General features: G+C 40.0%; 1 protein-coding gene and 1 pseudogene across 1 annotated transcript in view; one reads left to right on the top strand and one right to left on the bottom strand.

Moving 5' to 3' along the window:
• Nucleotides 1–14,219, bottom strand: part of kmo (kynurenine 3-monooxygenase) — a 77,773-nt gene that overhangs the window by 25,440 nt on the left and 38,114 nt on the right. Inside the window, exons 9-11 of the mRNA XM_043695590.2 lie at nt 8,385–8,506; nt 7,418–7,565; nt 4,358–4,415 (exon numbers count right to left, since the gene is read on the bottom strand). Coding sequence (XP_043551525.2) covers nt 4,358–4,415; nt 7,418–7,565; nt 8,385–8,506 — 328 coding nt within the window. The remainder of the gene's footprint in view (nt 1–4,357; nt 4,416–7,417; nt 7,566–8,384; nt 8,507–14,219) is intronic.
• On the top strand, nt 112–3,468 carry LOC148148928 (uncharacterized; annotated as a pseudogene).

Genomic DNA, 14,219 nt, shown 5'->3' with positions numbered 1-14,219 from the left:
AGGTGCTGCCAATGGATGTATCAAATAACAATCGCCCATGTGGTTAAGCCTGGGTGTACTTGCCAACCCATTCCTGTCTAATTTCTGTTGGTTAACTGTTTGTAGGCAACAATGATATCCACCAAACGCCAACAGCTGCCTCATAACTACATGCCCAGTAATGCCATTGGGGCAACATTAACACTCCTGAGTAAAAGTGATCAGGAATGCGCTCAATGGTATTTAACAGAATTCAGATCAGAAGGTTTGGCTGTGCTTTATGGATTTCAGGTGCATATCTGAATCTGCTAATAGTTTTTTTTTGGCCTTTGTTCAACTGTTGGATTGTATGAGGACCAGCAGCAATTGGGACACATATCTTGACCCAAACCAATTTTCTACAGTTAACATTCCTGGAATCTCCTATGGGGAGTGGTACACATGTCAGGAATTCAGATAAGGAAATAAGCATTCTGGAAGATTTTTATGCCATTGATTTTAACAGAGAATATCCTGTAGTGCCCACTTGTGAGAGAAACTCTTTACAGTCAGAAACGTGTGAACTGAAAGCTGATGAGAGACAAGCAACTTCTAGAGGGAAGAAAACAGAATGCTTAGCGAGTTTTGAAAAGATTTGTAGTTCAGGTTGAGGTTCTGGATGTTGGTTTGCTTGCTGAGCTGGTAGTTTCATGTTCAAACATTTCGTCTCCATACGAGGTAACATCTTCAGTGGGCCTCAGGTGAAGCAGTGTACCTGATTCCTGCTTTCTATTTATGTGTTTGGGTTGGTGATATCATTTCCTGTGGTGATGTCATTTCCTATTCTTTTTCTCGGGGCTGGTAAATCGGGTCCAAACTTTGGGTCCGCTATGTGGATGACCCCTTTGTTACCACTAAACAAAACAAATTAGAGGAAACCTTGAAGACCATCAATAATCCCCTTACTAGCATAAAATTCACTAAAGAGAAGGAAAACAACAACAAACTGCCATTCCGAGGTGTCACAGTCGAGCGAAAAGACAATGGGGAACTTCAAAGCAGCGTCTATAGGAAAACAGCACACACGGACCAAATATTGAACCACAGAAGCAATCATCCCAATATCCACAAATGAAGCTGCATCTGAATATTATTCCAATGAATCACCACACACTGCAGCACAGAGGAACTATGCAGAGTAGAGGAAAATCACCTATACCGTGTATTCAAAAAGAACAGGTACCGGTTCCGGTTGGAATGCCATGCTTCTAGGAATTCTCGTGCGCGTCTCTGTTTGGCTTGTCCAAGGATGGATGTGTTGTCCCAGTCGAAGTGGTGTCCTTCCTTATCCATAGATAAGGATGAGAGAGGGTCATGTCGTTTTGTGGCCTGTTGATGTTCATGTATTCAGGTGGCTAGTTTTCTGCCTGTTTGTCCATTGTAGTGTTTGTTACAGTCCTTGCACAGTATTTTGTAAATGACATTAGTTTTGCTTGTTGTCTGTATAGATTCTATCAAGTTCATTAGCTGCTGTTTTAGTATGTTGGTGGGTTTGTGGGCTACCATGATGCCAAGAGGTCTGAGTAGTCTGGCACTCATGCAACAGACCATGAATGGACAGACACAGATATTTGACAGTGACAGACACAGAAAATGAAAAAACTAGACCTGCAAAAAAAACTAGACAAACTTACACAAAGGAAGAACACTGACAACGCATAAGCATGAATAAAAAACTTATCTGACCCTTAACAGACACTGAAAAAGCTGGCTTAGTAAGAGGATTAAATTACAACTTCCAGGATTCCAAGAAAGATTTCTTCGCAGCATTAGAAACAACACTGAAACACAACTAACTCACAGAAGAAACCCAGTAAACTATCAGACTGATAGTCGCACCAACATTAAGCAGAAAAAAGGAAGGAAACACACTCAATACACAAGAAAGGAAAGCACTAGAAAGACTAAAAAAAATAAAAACATTGTTATCCTACCTGCAGGCAAAGGACGCTTGACAGTCATTTTAAACCAAAGAGACTACATTGAAAAAGCAATCACACTGCTTGCAGATACCAACATTTAACCAACAAGTGGCGATAGATCCGACCCCACAACTACAGAACTGAATCACAGCCCTACTCAAAAAAATTCAGAAATCTGGAGAAACAAATAAGACCGACGTCCAAAAAATGAAACCAAATGGATCCAACACACCACACTTCTACGGATTATGCAAAATTCACAAACCAGGAGCCCCCCTCAGACCCATAGTCTCGCTACCTGCAAACTTACAGATTGGCCAAGGAGATACATCAAAGAGTAAAACACTTAGTAAAAGACTCACGCCACTGCACCCAAGAATTCCTGAAAGACACCATCAAAGACACAAAGATAGAAGAGGATGAAATAGTGGTCTCCTTTGATGTAACAGTCCTGTTCACATCAATCAACATCAACCTGGCCAAGGAAACACTTACTACATTATTAGAAGACTCAAGGACACAAACACCAAACACCACAAACTTCATCAACAAGCACAATATTGTCAAGCTAGTGCCTTACAACCCACTTCACCTTCAACAACAAAACCTACAAACTAACGTAACACTCATGGGATCTCCAATATCAGGGTTCTTAGCAGAGACAGTAATGCAGTGACTCGAATAAATAGCTCTGCCAACCATCCAACTCAAACTTTGGGTCCGCTATGTGGATGACCCCTTTGTTACCACTAAACAAAACAAATTAGAGGAAACCTTGAAGACCATCAATAATCCTCTTACTAGCATAAAATCCACTAAAGAGAAGGAAAACAAAAACAAACTGCCATTCCGAGATGTCACAGTCGAGCCAAAAGCCAATGGGGAACTTCAAAGCAGCGTCTATAGGAAAACAGCACACACGGATCAAATATTGAACCACAGAAGCAATCATCCCAATATCCACAAATGAAGCTGCATCTGAATATTATTCCAATGAATCACCACACACTGCAACACAGAGGAACTATGCAGAGCAGAGGAAAATCACCTATACAGTGTATTCAAAAAGAACAGGTACCCAATGAACACAGTCCGCAGGTTTCTCAGCAACAAACCCAAACAAGCAGACAAAACACATCCAGAAACCCGAGCCACACTCCCCTTCATCAAAGACATCTCAGAAATGACTGCCACACTACTCAGACCCCTCAGCATCATGGTAGCCCACAAACCCACCAACACACTAAAACAGCAGCTAATGAACTTGAAAGACCCTAGACAGACAACAAGCAAAACTAATGTCATTTACAAAATACCATGCAAGGACTGTAACAAACACTACATTGGACAAACAGGCAGAAAACTAGCCACCAGGATACATGAACATCAAGTAGCCCCAAAACGACATGATCCTCTCTCACTAATATCCTTACATACAGATGAGGAAGGGCACCACTTCGACTGGGACAACACATCCATCTTTGGAGTAGCCAAACAGAGACACCCACGAGAATTCCTAGAAGCATGACATTCCAACTGGAACTCTATCAACAAACACATTGACTTGGACATGATTTACCAGCCCCTGAGAAAAAGAACAGGAAATCACCATAGGGACCCAAACATATAAACAGAAATCAGGAATTATCAGCAATGCTTTGTCCGGAGGCTCACTGAATATGTTACCTAGTATGGTATCGAAACGTCTGAACATGAACCTTTCAGCTCAGCGAGCAAACCTAGATCCAGAAGAATGCCTTAATAGTGGTATTTTGGAAGCAAGATTATAATTTAGTAAAAGTGTAGCTAGACTGTATGTCATGGATGGATGTCTCAGTGGGAATTGTTGATTCTTTTTCATATAATACACTATTGAGGATTGATTTAAATAAGCTCCGAAGACTTAATCCGAATAAACAAAATGACAATTCTCCTCAGATTGTACTAGTAGTGCTTGGGTGTCAGTATGAAAATCTGGAATAGAATTCCATCGTAGAAACACATGGGTGAAGATGTATTTTACCCAAATTAGAAGTGTGCAACAGGTAAAGCAAGTTGAATCGAATGGATACTTCCATGAATCTGGAGCATGTTCAGTTAACACTGAAAGACTTTAACTGGTGTTAAATCAACACAGTCACTGCTTACGAAAACTGAATCATAGTATCCCTACCATGTGGAAGCAGACCATTTGGCCCATTGAGTCCATAGTGACCTTCGGAAGAGCATCCCACCCAGACCTACCCAAGTCCCTGGCACTGTGAAGCAGCAATGCTAAACACAGAGCCACCATGCCCTCTCCCGTCCTACCCAAACTGCTTTTTCTTTTTGAGAACACAGGTTAAAGCTTAAAGCCATAAATACAATATCATAACATTATATAGTTGTGCAATCTGCAAAATGTTTTACAAACTCACCGATATCATTGTGAAACTTGTCCATTAATTCATCAAAGACAATACAATCTTCAAAGCCCTTAAGGAATGGAGAAACAGAAAAAAAAAATGTTGAGTCAGTTATTGTGACTCAATCATACCCAACAAAGAAATTCATTGATCAATATTTTTTGCACAGGGTCATAGAGATGTACAGCATGGAAACAGATCCTTCGGTCCAACCCGTCCATGCCGACCAAATACTGGCTTACACAATGAGTGAAAACCTCGACTAGATGCATTTCAGGTGTGCAATCCAAATCAGATTGTCTTTCGGGTATATGAATGTGCAAAATGAATATCTATCCTAGATTTAACAAATCCCAGGTATCTCCTAGCCAAACTGCAATTAAAGACTACTTTATGAATGAAAAAGAAAAAGTGCTCATCTCCAAGTCTGTGCAGGGAGATTAGAAATTTGTTGACTAAATTAGAATTTATCTGATCCCTTGATCATTCATTTCAGAGGCTTGGCGTAAAAAGATAAGGCATCTGTCTATTGAGTATTCACAGGGAACAGTGCGTCACTGAAACTGTCAAGCTGTGCTATACATCACATGGTATTCAGCCAGAGTCAGGAAATAGAATTACACCCAATTAGGTATAATCATTCATTTGTTTATATTTATTTCATTGATCTACTGCATAAATATGATAAAATTGCAAAGATCTTCAAAATCAGTGATTAAATATTAGTCAAAGCTAACAAATTTGTAACTGAGAGGTGGCTTATAAAATCCAGTGGGTGTCATCCTTGTTACCAGGATCCCAGCCCTCAATCTCTCTGAAATTTCATGACAAATGAATGAGTTATTGACACCTGACCTTGATTTGATTTGATTTATTTTTGTCACATGTACCTAAGGATGTTGAAAAGTTTTGTTCTGCATGCAGTACAGGTAGATCATACCATACAATGATTATAAGGTGATAGAACAGAGCAAGGAATACAAAGTTACATGCAAAGATGGGTCACAAAAGCAAGCTTCATATCAGATTTGAAATTTGAGAGGTTCATTCAGGAGTCTAATAACAACTGGGAAGAAGCTGTTCTTGAACCTGTTGGTGTGTGTGTATGTTTAAGCTTCTGTATCTTGAGTCTGATAGAAGAGGTTGGAAAAGATTATAACAGAGGTGGGAGGGGTCTTTGATGATATTGGCTGCCTTTCCGAGATACTGAGAAATGTAGATGGAGTCAATGGATGGAAGGTTGGTTTGCATCCCATTCTTAGTAGCATTTGACTTGTGATGGGAGAGGAAGGGATTGAACTTACCTAGCCTCCTCAGCATGGTCAGTCTACATGGAGTCTCAGCAGTGCCAACACTCCCAATTGGCATGATGGGACTGTCCAACTGGCTGGCAAAACTTTTAAGATGGGAATTCTCTCCCAATATAGGGCAGGGTATATTTCCTTAAAGCATTTAACACTGCTCCCAGTGTTAGGTTATTCTGGGGCAGCCATTGGGATTGTGGGATAACTCCCTTTCTGACACTTTACCAGGGTATGTAGGATTTATTGAGGTATAAAGACAGAAAATTATGCATAATGAAAAGAACATTCAGATATAAATGGGAAGTACTCAATGTACTTGTGTAAGCTCACATGGCAAAATAGAGACAATTGCTAAATAAAAAGCATGTTTATACCACCGTCATTTGTGGGAGTTAGTGGACATCAATGCAATCCACAGCAACCACATCAGCAGTAAATATCTACAGCTTGAGGAACTGAGTTAATGAGTTGGAGATCAAGCTCCAGACACTGCATTAGGCAGTTAACTGGATACTTTATCTCAGGAGGCAGTCAACCCCCATTGGCTCATCCTTCAGGTTTGGCTCATGGTCAGAATCAGAATGGTATGACAACAAATGATGGAAGGCATGGGGATCCAAAAGGTCTCAATGGAGAAGCCACATTCTGTGGCTTTTAGCTTTGACAACGGGTCAGTTAGACTTGAAACGTCAGTTCTTTTCTCTCCTTACAGATGCTGCCAGACCTGCTGAGATTTTCCAGCATTTTCTCTTTTGATTTCAGATTCCAGCATCTGCAGTAATTTGCTTTTATCCAGTGTTTAACCCACTGCCACCTCTCTTCCAGGAATGCCTACCCTGAAGAAGTACTGCTCTTCTCTCCGACAAGATTTTCGTTTGTCTCTCTCCCCCTGTCCACATTCACTGCTTTCCTTTTCTCTCTCAGTGTTGGACAAGGTATTTACTAAGACTCGCTTCCACAGCCATATTTCCTTCCTCAGTGAGTGTCTTTGCCTCTGACTTACTCCACGTGGATTTCAACTCAAATTCCACCCTGTATGCAGCCTCCAGGATTACAGGTACTTGCACGATATACAACATTTTTCTAACTGCTGTTCTCGCCACATCCTAAAAGCCACACTCAGGGCCATGCGCTGCCACATGAAAGCACTCGACATCTCTCTCCAGCAGCACCGACTTACTCTCTCTCAAAGCTCTTCTGGTCCACAGTTTCATTTCATCAGGCTTTTAGCTTTGATAAGGGGTCAGTTAGATTCGAAATTCCAGCTCTTTTCTCTCCTTACAGATGCTGAGATTTTCCAGCATTTTCTCTTTTGGTTTCAGATTCCAGCATCCGCAGTAATTTGCTTTTATCCATTTATTATAGGGGAGATGGAATGTCAGATTCTAGAGTTCTGGAGATTCAGAAACTTAGAATTTATGCTCAATCTTGCAGTATGATTTGAATCCATAACTTTCTAACTTAGAGGGGAAACAGCTTTAATTGAGCCAAGGTTAGCAAAAAAAAAAAGACCTTTAGCACATTAATGTGTAAACAGGCTGCAATGTTTAGCTTATAGTTGTTCAACAGCTGAAGATATGCCTGCCATGACTGCTGAAGAGAAGTTGTGTAAGTGTATGATTATACTTGATTTTTTGGGGTAAACAAAAAAACTCTGATGTCATAGACTCATCTTCCATTCTCATATTGTAATGAGTGACTAATTCGACAGTGGTTATAGCTGAAAATTCTAACACTGTAAAGCACTGTACAAATGTTGACAACTTACTGCATTCATGCCTTGGCCATAAAAAGGAACAACAGCGTGTGCTGCATCTCCCATTAACACACACTTGGAACCGATATGGTAGGAGGAACACTTCACTGAAATCATAGCCTGGGCTGGCAAACGGAAATAATCCTGCATCAATGCCTCACTAAAAAATAAATCAAAGTCATTTTTAAGTAAATCACAATGCTTCAAGAAAGTGGATGTATGAGTATTCAGGAACTGGAAAGTTCAAAATTGTCAATCTGCTTTCCATTATTCAAACCCAACCATCAGTCTTCGCATTACATCCATCAACCTGAAGCCTCTCAAAAAATGCAATGAAATTGTTTCATGAATTCGTTTGTTTTGTCAGTCTCAATTGCTTGCATTGGTATTTAGTGCACACCCATCAACCAATGGTTGAATCATTCCCCTTGACTTCTCATGGTCATATTAAGAAACAGACTCACGGTGTGTTTGTGATCTAAATGTAAGATATCTGTGATACTGAAAGTATATATTTTAGAATCTCAAGATGTAGTCGCTTGAGTTAATGGAGCTTTCAGTGCATGTCGAACATTCTCTAACACAATGAGCAAATAGTCTAAAATGGATTTTTGTTAAACTTACAATAAAAATGAGCAAGAGGTTGAAAAAAGACTTATATCAAGAGTTAATTAGAGTAGATCAGTACAAAAGCACAGTGCAGTAAGTATACTAGAAAAGCATTTTAGCTCAGAAGAGTCAGAACTGGATCAAGCTGAAATGGCAGTTAAGCCAGGATAATGTTCCATATATCCCTGAATTACACAGCATGTGCAGCAAGATAACTTAATCTGGAGCTGTATTCCATGATATATGGATGTGACATTATTCCACATTGATAGAAGTTATGAATAAAAATACAATTATAAATTTATACCATAAGAGCACGGTCAATAGACAAGCCAATGAAAAATAATCTTAACTAAAATTAGAACCTTACACTCCTATTAGAGATATGGAATCTGGAAAGTATTTCTTGAAAAATTGAAGCACTTCATCTCCTGTGGTGAGCTTCTCAAATTCTTCAAAAGGCATGAAGAGAGTACAGGTAAATGACTTGTCCTTTCCAGGTTGCAAATAACATGAAAAAGAAATGTGGTTTAGAAATGTGTTTGGTAGGTAGTCACCACCTCAAACAAATTATACAGTAGCTTTAGCCAGTATATAATCACATTACGATACTGAATTATGAAATAATAAACTTCCACAATCCCCAGCAGGAACTCCAGCGCTTCTTTCCAATAAGTCCAAGTTATATACAGTGAATAATATATTAGACAAATCCTTTTAATGTTTTTACATGTGCATGTTAATACTACTCTTAATGAACAAAATCTTAATAAGAGCAGATGTCCAAATCCTATGGTGTTCGTTGCAATGTAATTAATCTCATTCCACTCACTGGAGGACAAGACATTTGCACAGATAGCAGCAATTAGAACTATAGACAAAGCAAACTAGAAACTGATCCTTGAACCCCAAGCCAGCTATATTCGGAACAGTCCATTTTATAAAGGTCTCAAATAGTTATTAAGAACCTGAATTACATATGCAAATTGCCTAAGGGCTCCTGTGATGCAGTAGTAGTGTCTTGATTTCTGAGCTAGGAATCCTGTGTTCAAGTCCCCCCTGCTCCAGAGTTGTGAAATAACATCTCTGAACAGGCTGATTAGAAAATATTTGTACAAAGTGTCTAATACTTGGTTTATGCAGATATGCAAAACACTTCTTTTGCAGTCCTTACCAATATGGACCAGACCAAACCCCCTCAAAATATTCAGAAGATAGTCTAGACACCATTTTTTACTTATTTCAAAGGTAAGTGTAAGGTGTCGTACTTCAGATACAATTCGATTGGTCAAACTGGTTGACGTTAAGCAAAACACAATTTATTCACACACTATAGTTAAAATACAAACACAAAAAAGAGAAGAATTGGCTTTATCAAAATGCTTAATGCAATTATAGATACAGTAACTATTACTAAGTAACCGTTCCAACATAATAACATCCCATACACCAGCCCTTGACAAAGTCAAATTCAGTAAAACAGATTGTCTCAAATGCAACTTCAGCAGCAGGAAGAGAACCCCCAGCTTTTAGCGGTAACCAGGAGAGGAAGAAACAGCTTTCACTTCTTCAAGACCCCAGCAGCAACTGCTAGTACAAAATGAAGAAACTGAAAATCCTGGTTCTGTGGAAACTTAACCACATTTACCCAGGCTACTTCTATTGTTCCAATGTTTTAAAAAAAAAAACAAAGGCCTCACAAACTGTTTATTCTAGTGGCTCACGTAGACTGCTCATCAAACTAGGATGAAACATACTTTTGAAAGTTACAGTATCAGCACAAGGCATTTTGGAACCTGCTTTATGCCATGGATGCTGCTGTCTTCTCTCCGCAACCCCAAATTTACAAGGGGAGAATGAGGAAATCTTGTGAAATTTCAGGGTTATCAAACCAATCAAGAAACATCAGGAACACCAATAAAATATTAAAATATGTGCCCAAATCCATCAAATGCAGACCAACAGAAGGTATACTACATTGTACACTGGCTGAACCACACCTTGATTTAGAATGGTTGAGAAAAGACATGTTGTTTATTTTGAATCTTTGGGATTTGTAATATGTACAAAGCCTGAAGAACTGTGGGCTTTTCAGCCTAGATTGAATTGAATTGAATTTATTATCAGTGTTCCGAAGCACAGTGAAAAGCTTTGTCTTGCGAGCAATACAGGCAGATCACAGAGTTAAGCAGCATAGATAGTAAATAATAGGCAAACAGCAGCAAAAACAACAACTCAGGTACAGACGAATGTTAAGGGTTTGAGAGTCCATTCAGTATTCTAACAACAGTAGGGTAGAAACTGTTGCGAAACAGGCTGATACATCTGAGGGTGTGCTCTAACAGATATACATGTTTATTAAAGAATAGCATACATATCCAGCATGTTACTTCAAATGAAATTGCACCACGGAGACAGACAGACAATCCAAATCTGCTTTTCTACCTCTTAATCAAAAAAGATGCAATTTATTAAATGTATAATAACTTTAGCAGAGAAAAAAATTAAATAACAATGTAATTTAATTAATATCATTTTTTAAATCTGAAACATTTAGCTTTAGACCCCATTTACAGAAAAAACAGACAGATAAACAAACACAGTTGAGGGATAAATATAAGAAACAAACAAAATTGGCCAGATTACTTAAATGGCTTTCACAATATGTTGTTTCACAGGTCTCATTGGTTGCTTTTCTGGAAATGTCAATCAGAGTCACCTTTTCAGTTCACTCAGGTGAAGGCACTTACAACTCAGCTTTCTACTCTTTGGGCTTCTGAAAGCTAGTAAAGGATTTTAGACAGTGAGCTTTCAAATCTTTGTGCTGTGTCATCAGCCATCAATTGTCTCTACCCCAAAGAAAGTTCAAAAAACAACTTATAATCTTGTCTTGCCCTGAGAGACTGACTACCCTTTCCAGAGGCCTCAATTAACATTCAACATTTGCATTCAACATACTTTAACATAGGGTCTCTTTCAGACTTGCAGGTATTGACCCTGTTAACGGCCAACTTACTATCTGTTTAAACACAATGCTGCTTCCAGGGTTGCTGGTGTCTTTTTAATCAAGGATCAGCCTACAATTAACCTCCAGGCCTGGGCCTCACAAACAAACAAAAGCTTATTTTGTCTGTTTTTTTTCCTTTTTGCCACTAGCTGATTCTAAAAATCCACAAGTCATCTTTTGCTCAGTGGCTCCATACCAAAACGGACGAAAAACATTTTTTTTTAAATGAAAAGTCAACAAGGGTTCTAAGAAAGAGTAGAATGAGACATACATCTAAAAATTGAAGATTCTCCTGATTTCCTGGTGCAAACGATGGAATAATGAGAAAATGTGTTGTTTGGTTGGCAAGTGAGCATGGATTGGTCAGATCATTGTTATGGTGATGACAACATGGACTCAAAGGCTCCTCAAATGCTTGGGTAATTCAAAAACATTGCAAGGCTTAAACATACTCTTTTTTTTGCGACCTATGAACGTATGTTGTTTCTAGTGAGCGTCTACGGGACATGCCACAAGCTCAACGGATTGTTTTATTTTGCTTACGGGATTTGGGTAGCCCTGCTTAGGATTTAAAAAAAGCAAAGATTAAACATTACAATAGTTAATCAATAAAGTAATCAAAAGACTTGGCAATTGTACTGTTTACATCGATGTTTAGGTTGTTTTTAGTAAAACCTGGGGAAAAAAAATTCACGCCATTCAAGTGAACTGTTTCATTGGCTGCAAAATGAAAACCCTGTTTAATTTTGACTAAGAATACATTTGCCAAGTGATTTATTTGGACTATACTGTGGGACGAGGCCACACATCGCCTAAAAAAGCAGATTCACAGATTATGCGGGATTTTCCTGTGTCTCAGATTAAATGTGGAATTTCATAGAAGGTTGGTAAGTGTGGATTCTATCACAAGTTTGTTCTGAAATTCGGTGCTGTTATTGCACCCATAATAAACCTGTTGAAAAAAAAATTCAAAAAAATTGAACGGAGGCAAATATGTCAAAGTGCCTTTGAGAATCTGAAGATAAGGAATATCTTTTGTCACATACACTCAAAATAAAATACAGTGAAAAGTGTGTACCTTCGCTGTACACAGGCGCCATTTACAATTAACTTCCAAGAAAGTTTTAAAGAAGATAACTTAAAGAGAGTCCAACTTTTCCTTCTCCACTGGTACAGCATATTGCCAAGAGTGTCCCGCGCCGGGCTTCCAAGCCCCGCCTTGCTACTGAAGTTATCCCACTCGGGGCTTCCCAGCCATTGGGGTGCACTCCATGCAGAAACGAGAGTCCTGCTCCAGGCTTCACAGGCTGACTGACCAATTCTGTAGCCACGCTGCCTCGGAAGATGCGGCAGCCACTGTGGAGACCATCGAAGCTGCCCCCAACCAAATAGCTCGTTTCATCAGGTAGGTTTGAGTAAAATGTAGAAGAAGGAAGAAGACAAAGATAAAAAAGGGCAGATGAAGAGGATAAGCACGGGCACAGGAGCCTGTGCCACCTATTCTGGTGCCACCATCTTGCAACAAGATGAATGGCCACCGCACAACAATCAACTGATCCCAGTCGGAGAACACTTCAGCGGTCTGGGACATTCGATCTTGAACCTTCGGGTGACCATCCTCCAAGGCGGACTTCAGGATAGGTGACAACGCAAAGTGACCAAGCAGAAGCTGATAGCCAAGATCAGTACGCATGGGGATGGCCTCAACTGGGACCTTGGGTTTGTGTCATACTACAGGTGACCTAACTGCACCACACACACACACACTCACCCACACAGAGACCCACACACTCACGCAGACCACTCTCTCATACACAAGTTCTCTCTCATACGCTCACACGCACCCTCTCACAGGCATATACCCCTTTACACTCACACACATACTGTCTCACAGACACTCATGTAAGTTTGCATGTTACACAGCAACAATGATCTAAACAAGATAGTCACTGTCCTGCAGATTGGCTTCAATGTACTCTATGACTTCATCAAACTAGCGAAGTGAGCAAATGGCTAAGACCTTATTTACAAGACTGCAAGGTAAACCAACTTTGGAGCCATTTAAGTCTCATTGTGTATTTTCTCTGGTGAATGTAGGCTTGTGTCTGACCAACCAATCAGTTGAGTTTGTAATCATAAAATCCTTACAGTGTGGAAACAGGTCATTAGGCCCAACAAGTCCACTGACCTCCCCCCCCCCCCCCCCCCCCCCCCCCCCCCCAAGAGTAACCCATTCCAACCCACTCCCCTACCCTATTACTCTACATTTACCCCTGACTAATGCACCTAACCTACACATCCCTGAACACTATGGGCAATTTAGCATGGCCAATTCACCTAACTAGCACATCTTTAGACTGTGGGAGGTAACCAAAGCACCCAAAGGAAACCCATACAGACATGGGTATAATGTGCAAACTCGACACAAGACAGTCGCCAGAGGCTGGAATTGAACCTGGGTCCCTGGCGCCGTGAGGCAGCAGTGCTAACCACTGAGCCACCATGCTGCGTAAAAATATTTATTATAAAATATGGAAAAATAATTTTTGAATTTCATTCTCCTATTAATGTTTGGAATTCTTGTGGACTGAAATGGTTTTTAATAGGGGCAAAGCATTAACTTAAACAGCCACAGCATTCACCTGACCATATAAAGCAGCATGAAACAATGTGGAACAAATGAAAATGCTTCAACTGAATTAATATCTCATCAAAAGGCTTCAAAACTAGTCAACGTGGTCAGGCATGAAAAGGCGCCTATCTCCAATTTTGATTTACAAATTGATGGGAAATTTAACACATGAGAGATGGCACCTCAATGATAATTAGCAAACCTAAAACAACAACTTCCATAAGTAGAACCCACAAAACAAGCTTGTATTTCAAAAACCTGCATGTGGTAGAAGGAAGCAGATTTGTTAATGCAGAACTGGAACAGCCAGAGAAGGATCACTCTTTGTCTCTCAAGAAGGAAAACCGACCTGAAAATGAGTAGAAAATCAAGAACTCAAACGGTCACCAAAAATAATTGCTAATGATTCAAGACATCAATTGAACAAGCATGGTATCAAGGAGCAGGAGCAGGTTGGGGCAGGCGAGGGGGGGGAGCGGGTGGAAGCGGACTGAGTTGGGGCGGCTGAGGAAGTGGTGAGGACAGGGTTAGGTGTGGGGTGAGGGTGGGTGGGGTTGGGGGCGGCT

The sequence above is a fragment of the Chiloscyllium plagiosum genome, unplaced genomic scaffold, assembly GCF_037043375.1.
Source record: "Chiloscyllium plagiosum isolate Xiang-an unplaced genomic scaffold, Cpla_swu_hap1 HiC_scaffold_10, whole genome shotgun sequence".
Taxonomy (NCBI): domain Eukaryota; kingdom Metazoa; phylum Chordata; class Chondrichthyes; order Orectolobiformes; family Hemiscylliidae; genus Chiloscyllium; species Chiloscyllium plagiosum.
This window is presented reverse-complemented; position numbering and strand designations above follow the sequence as displayed.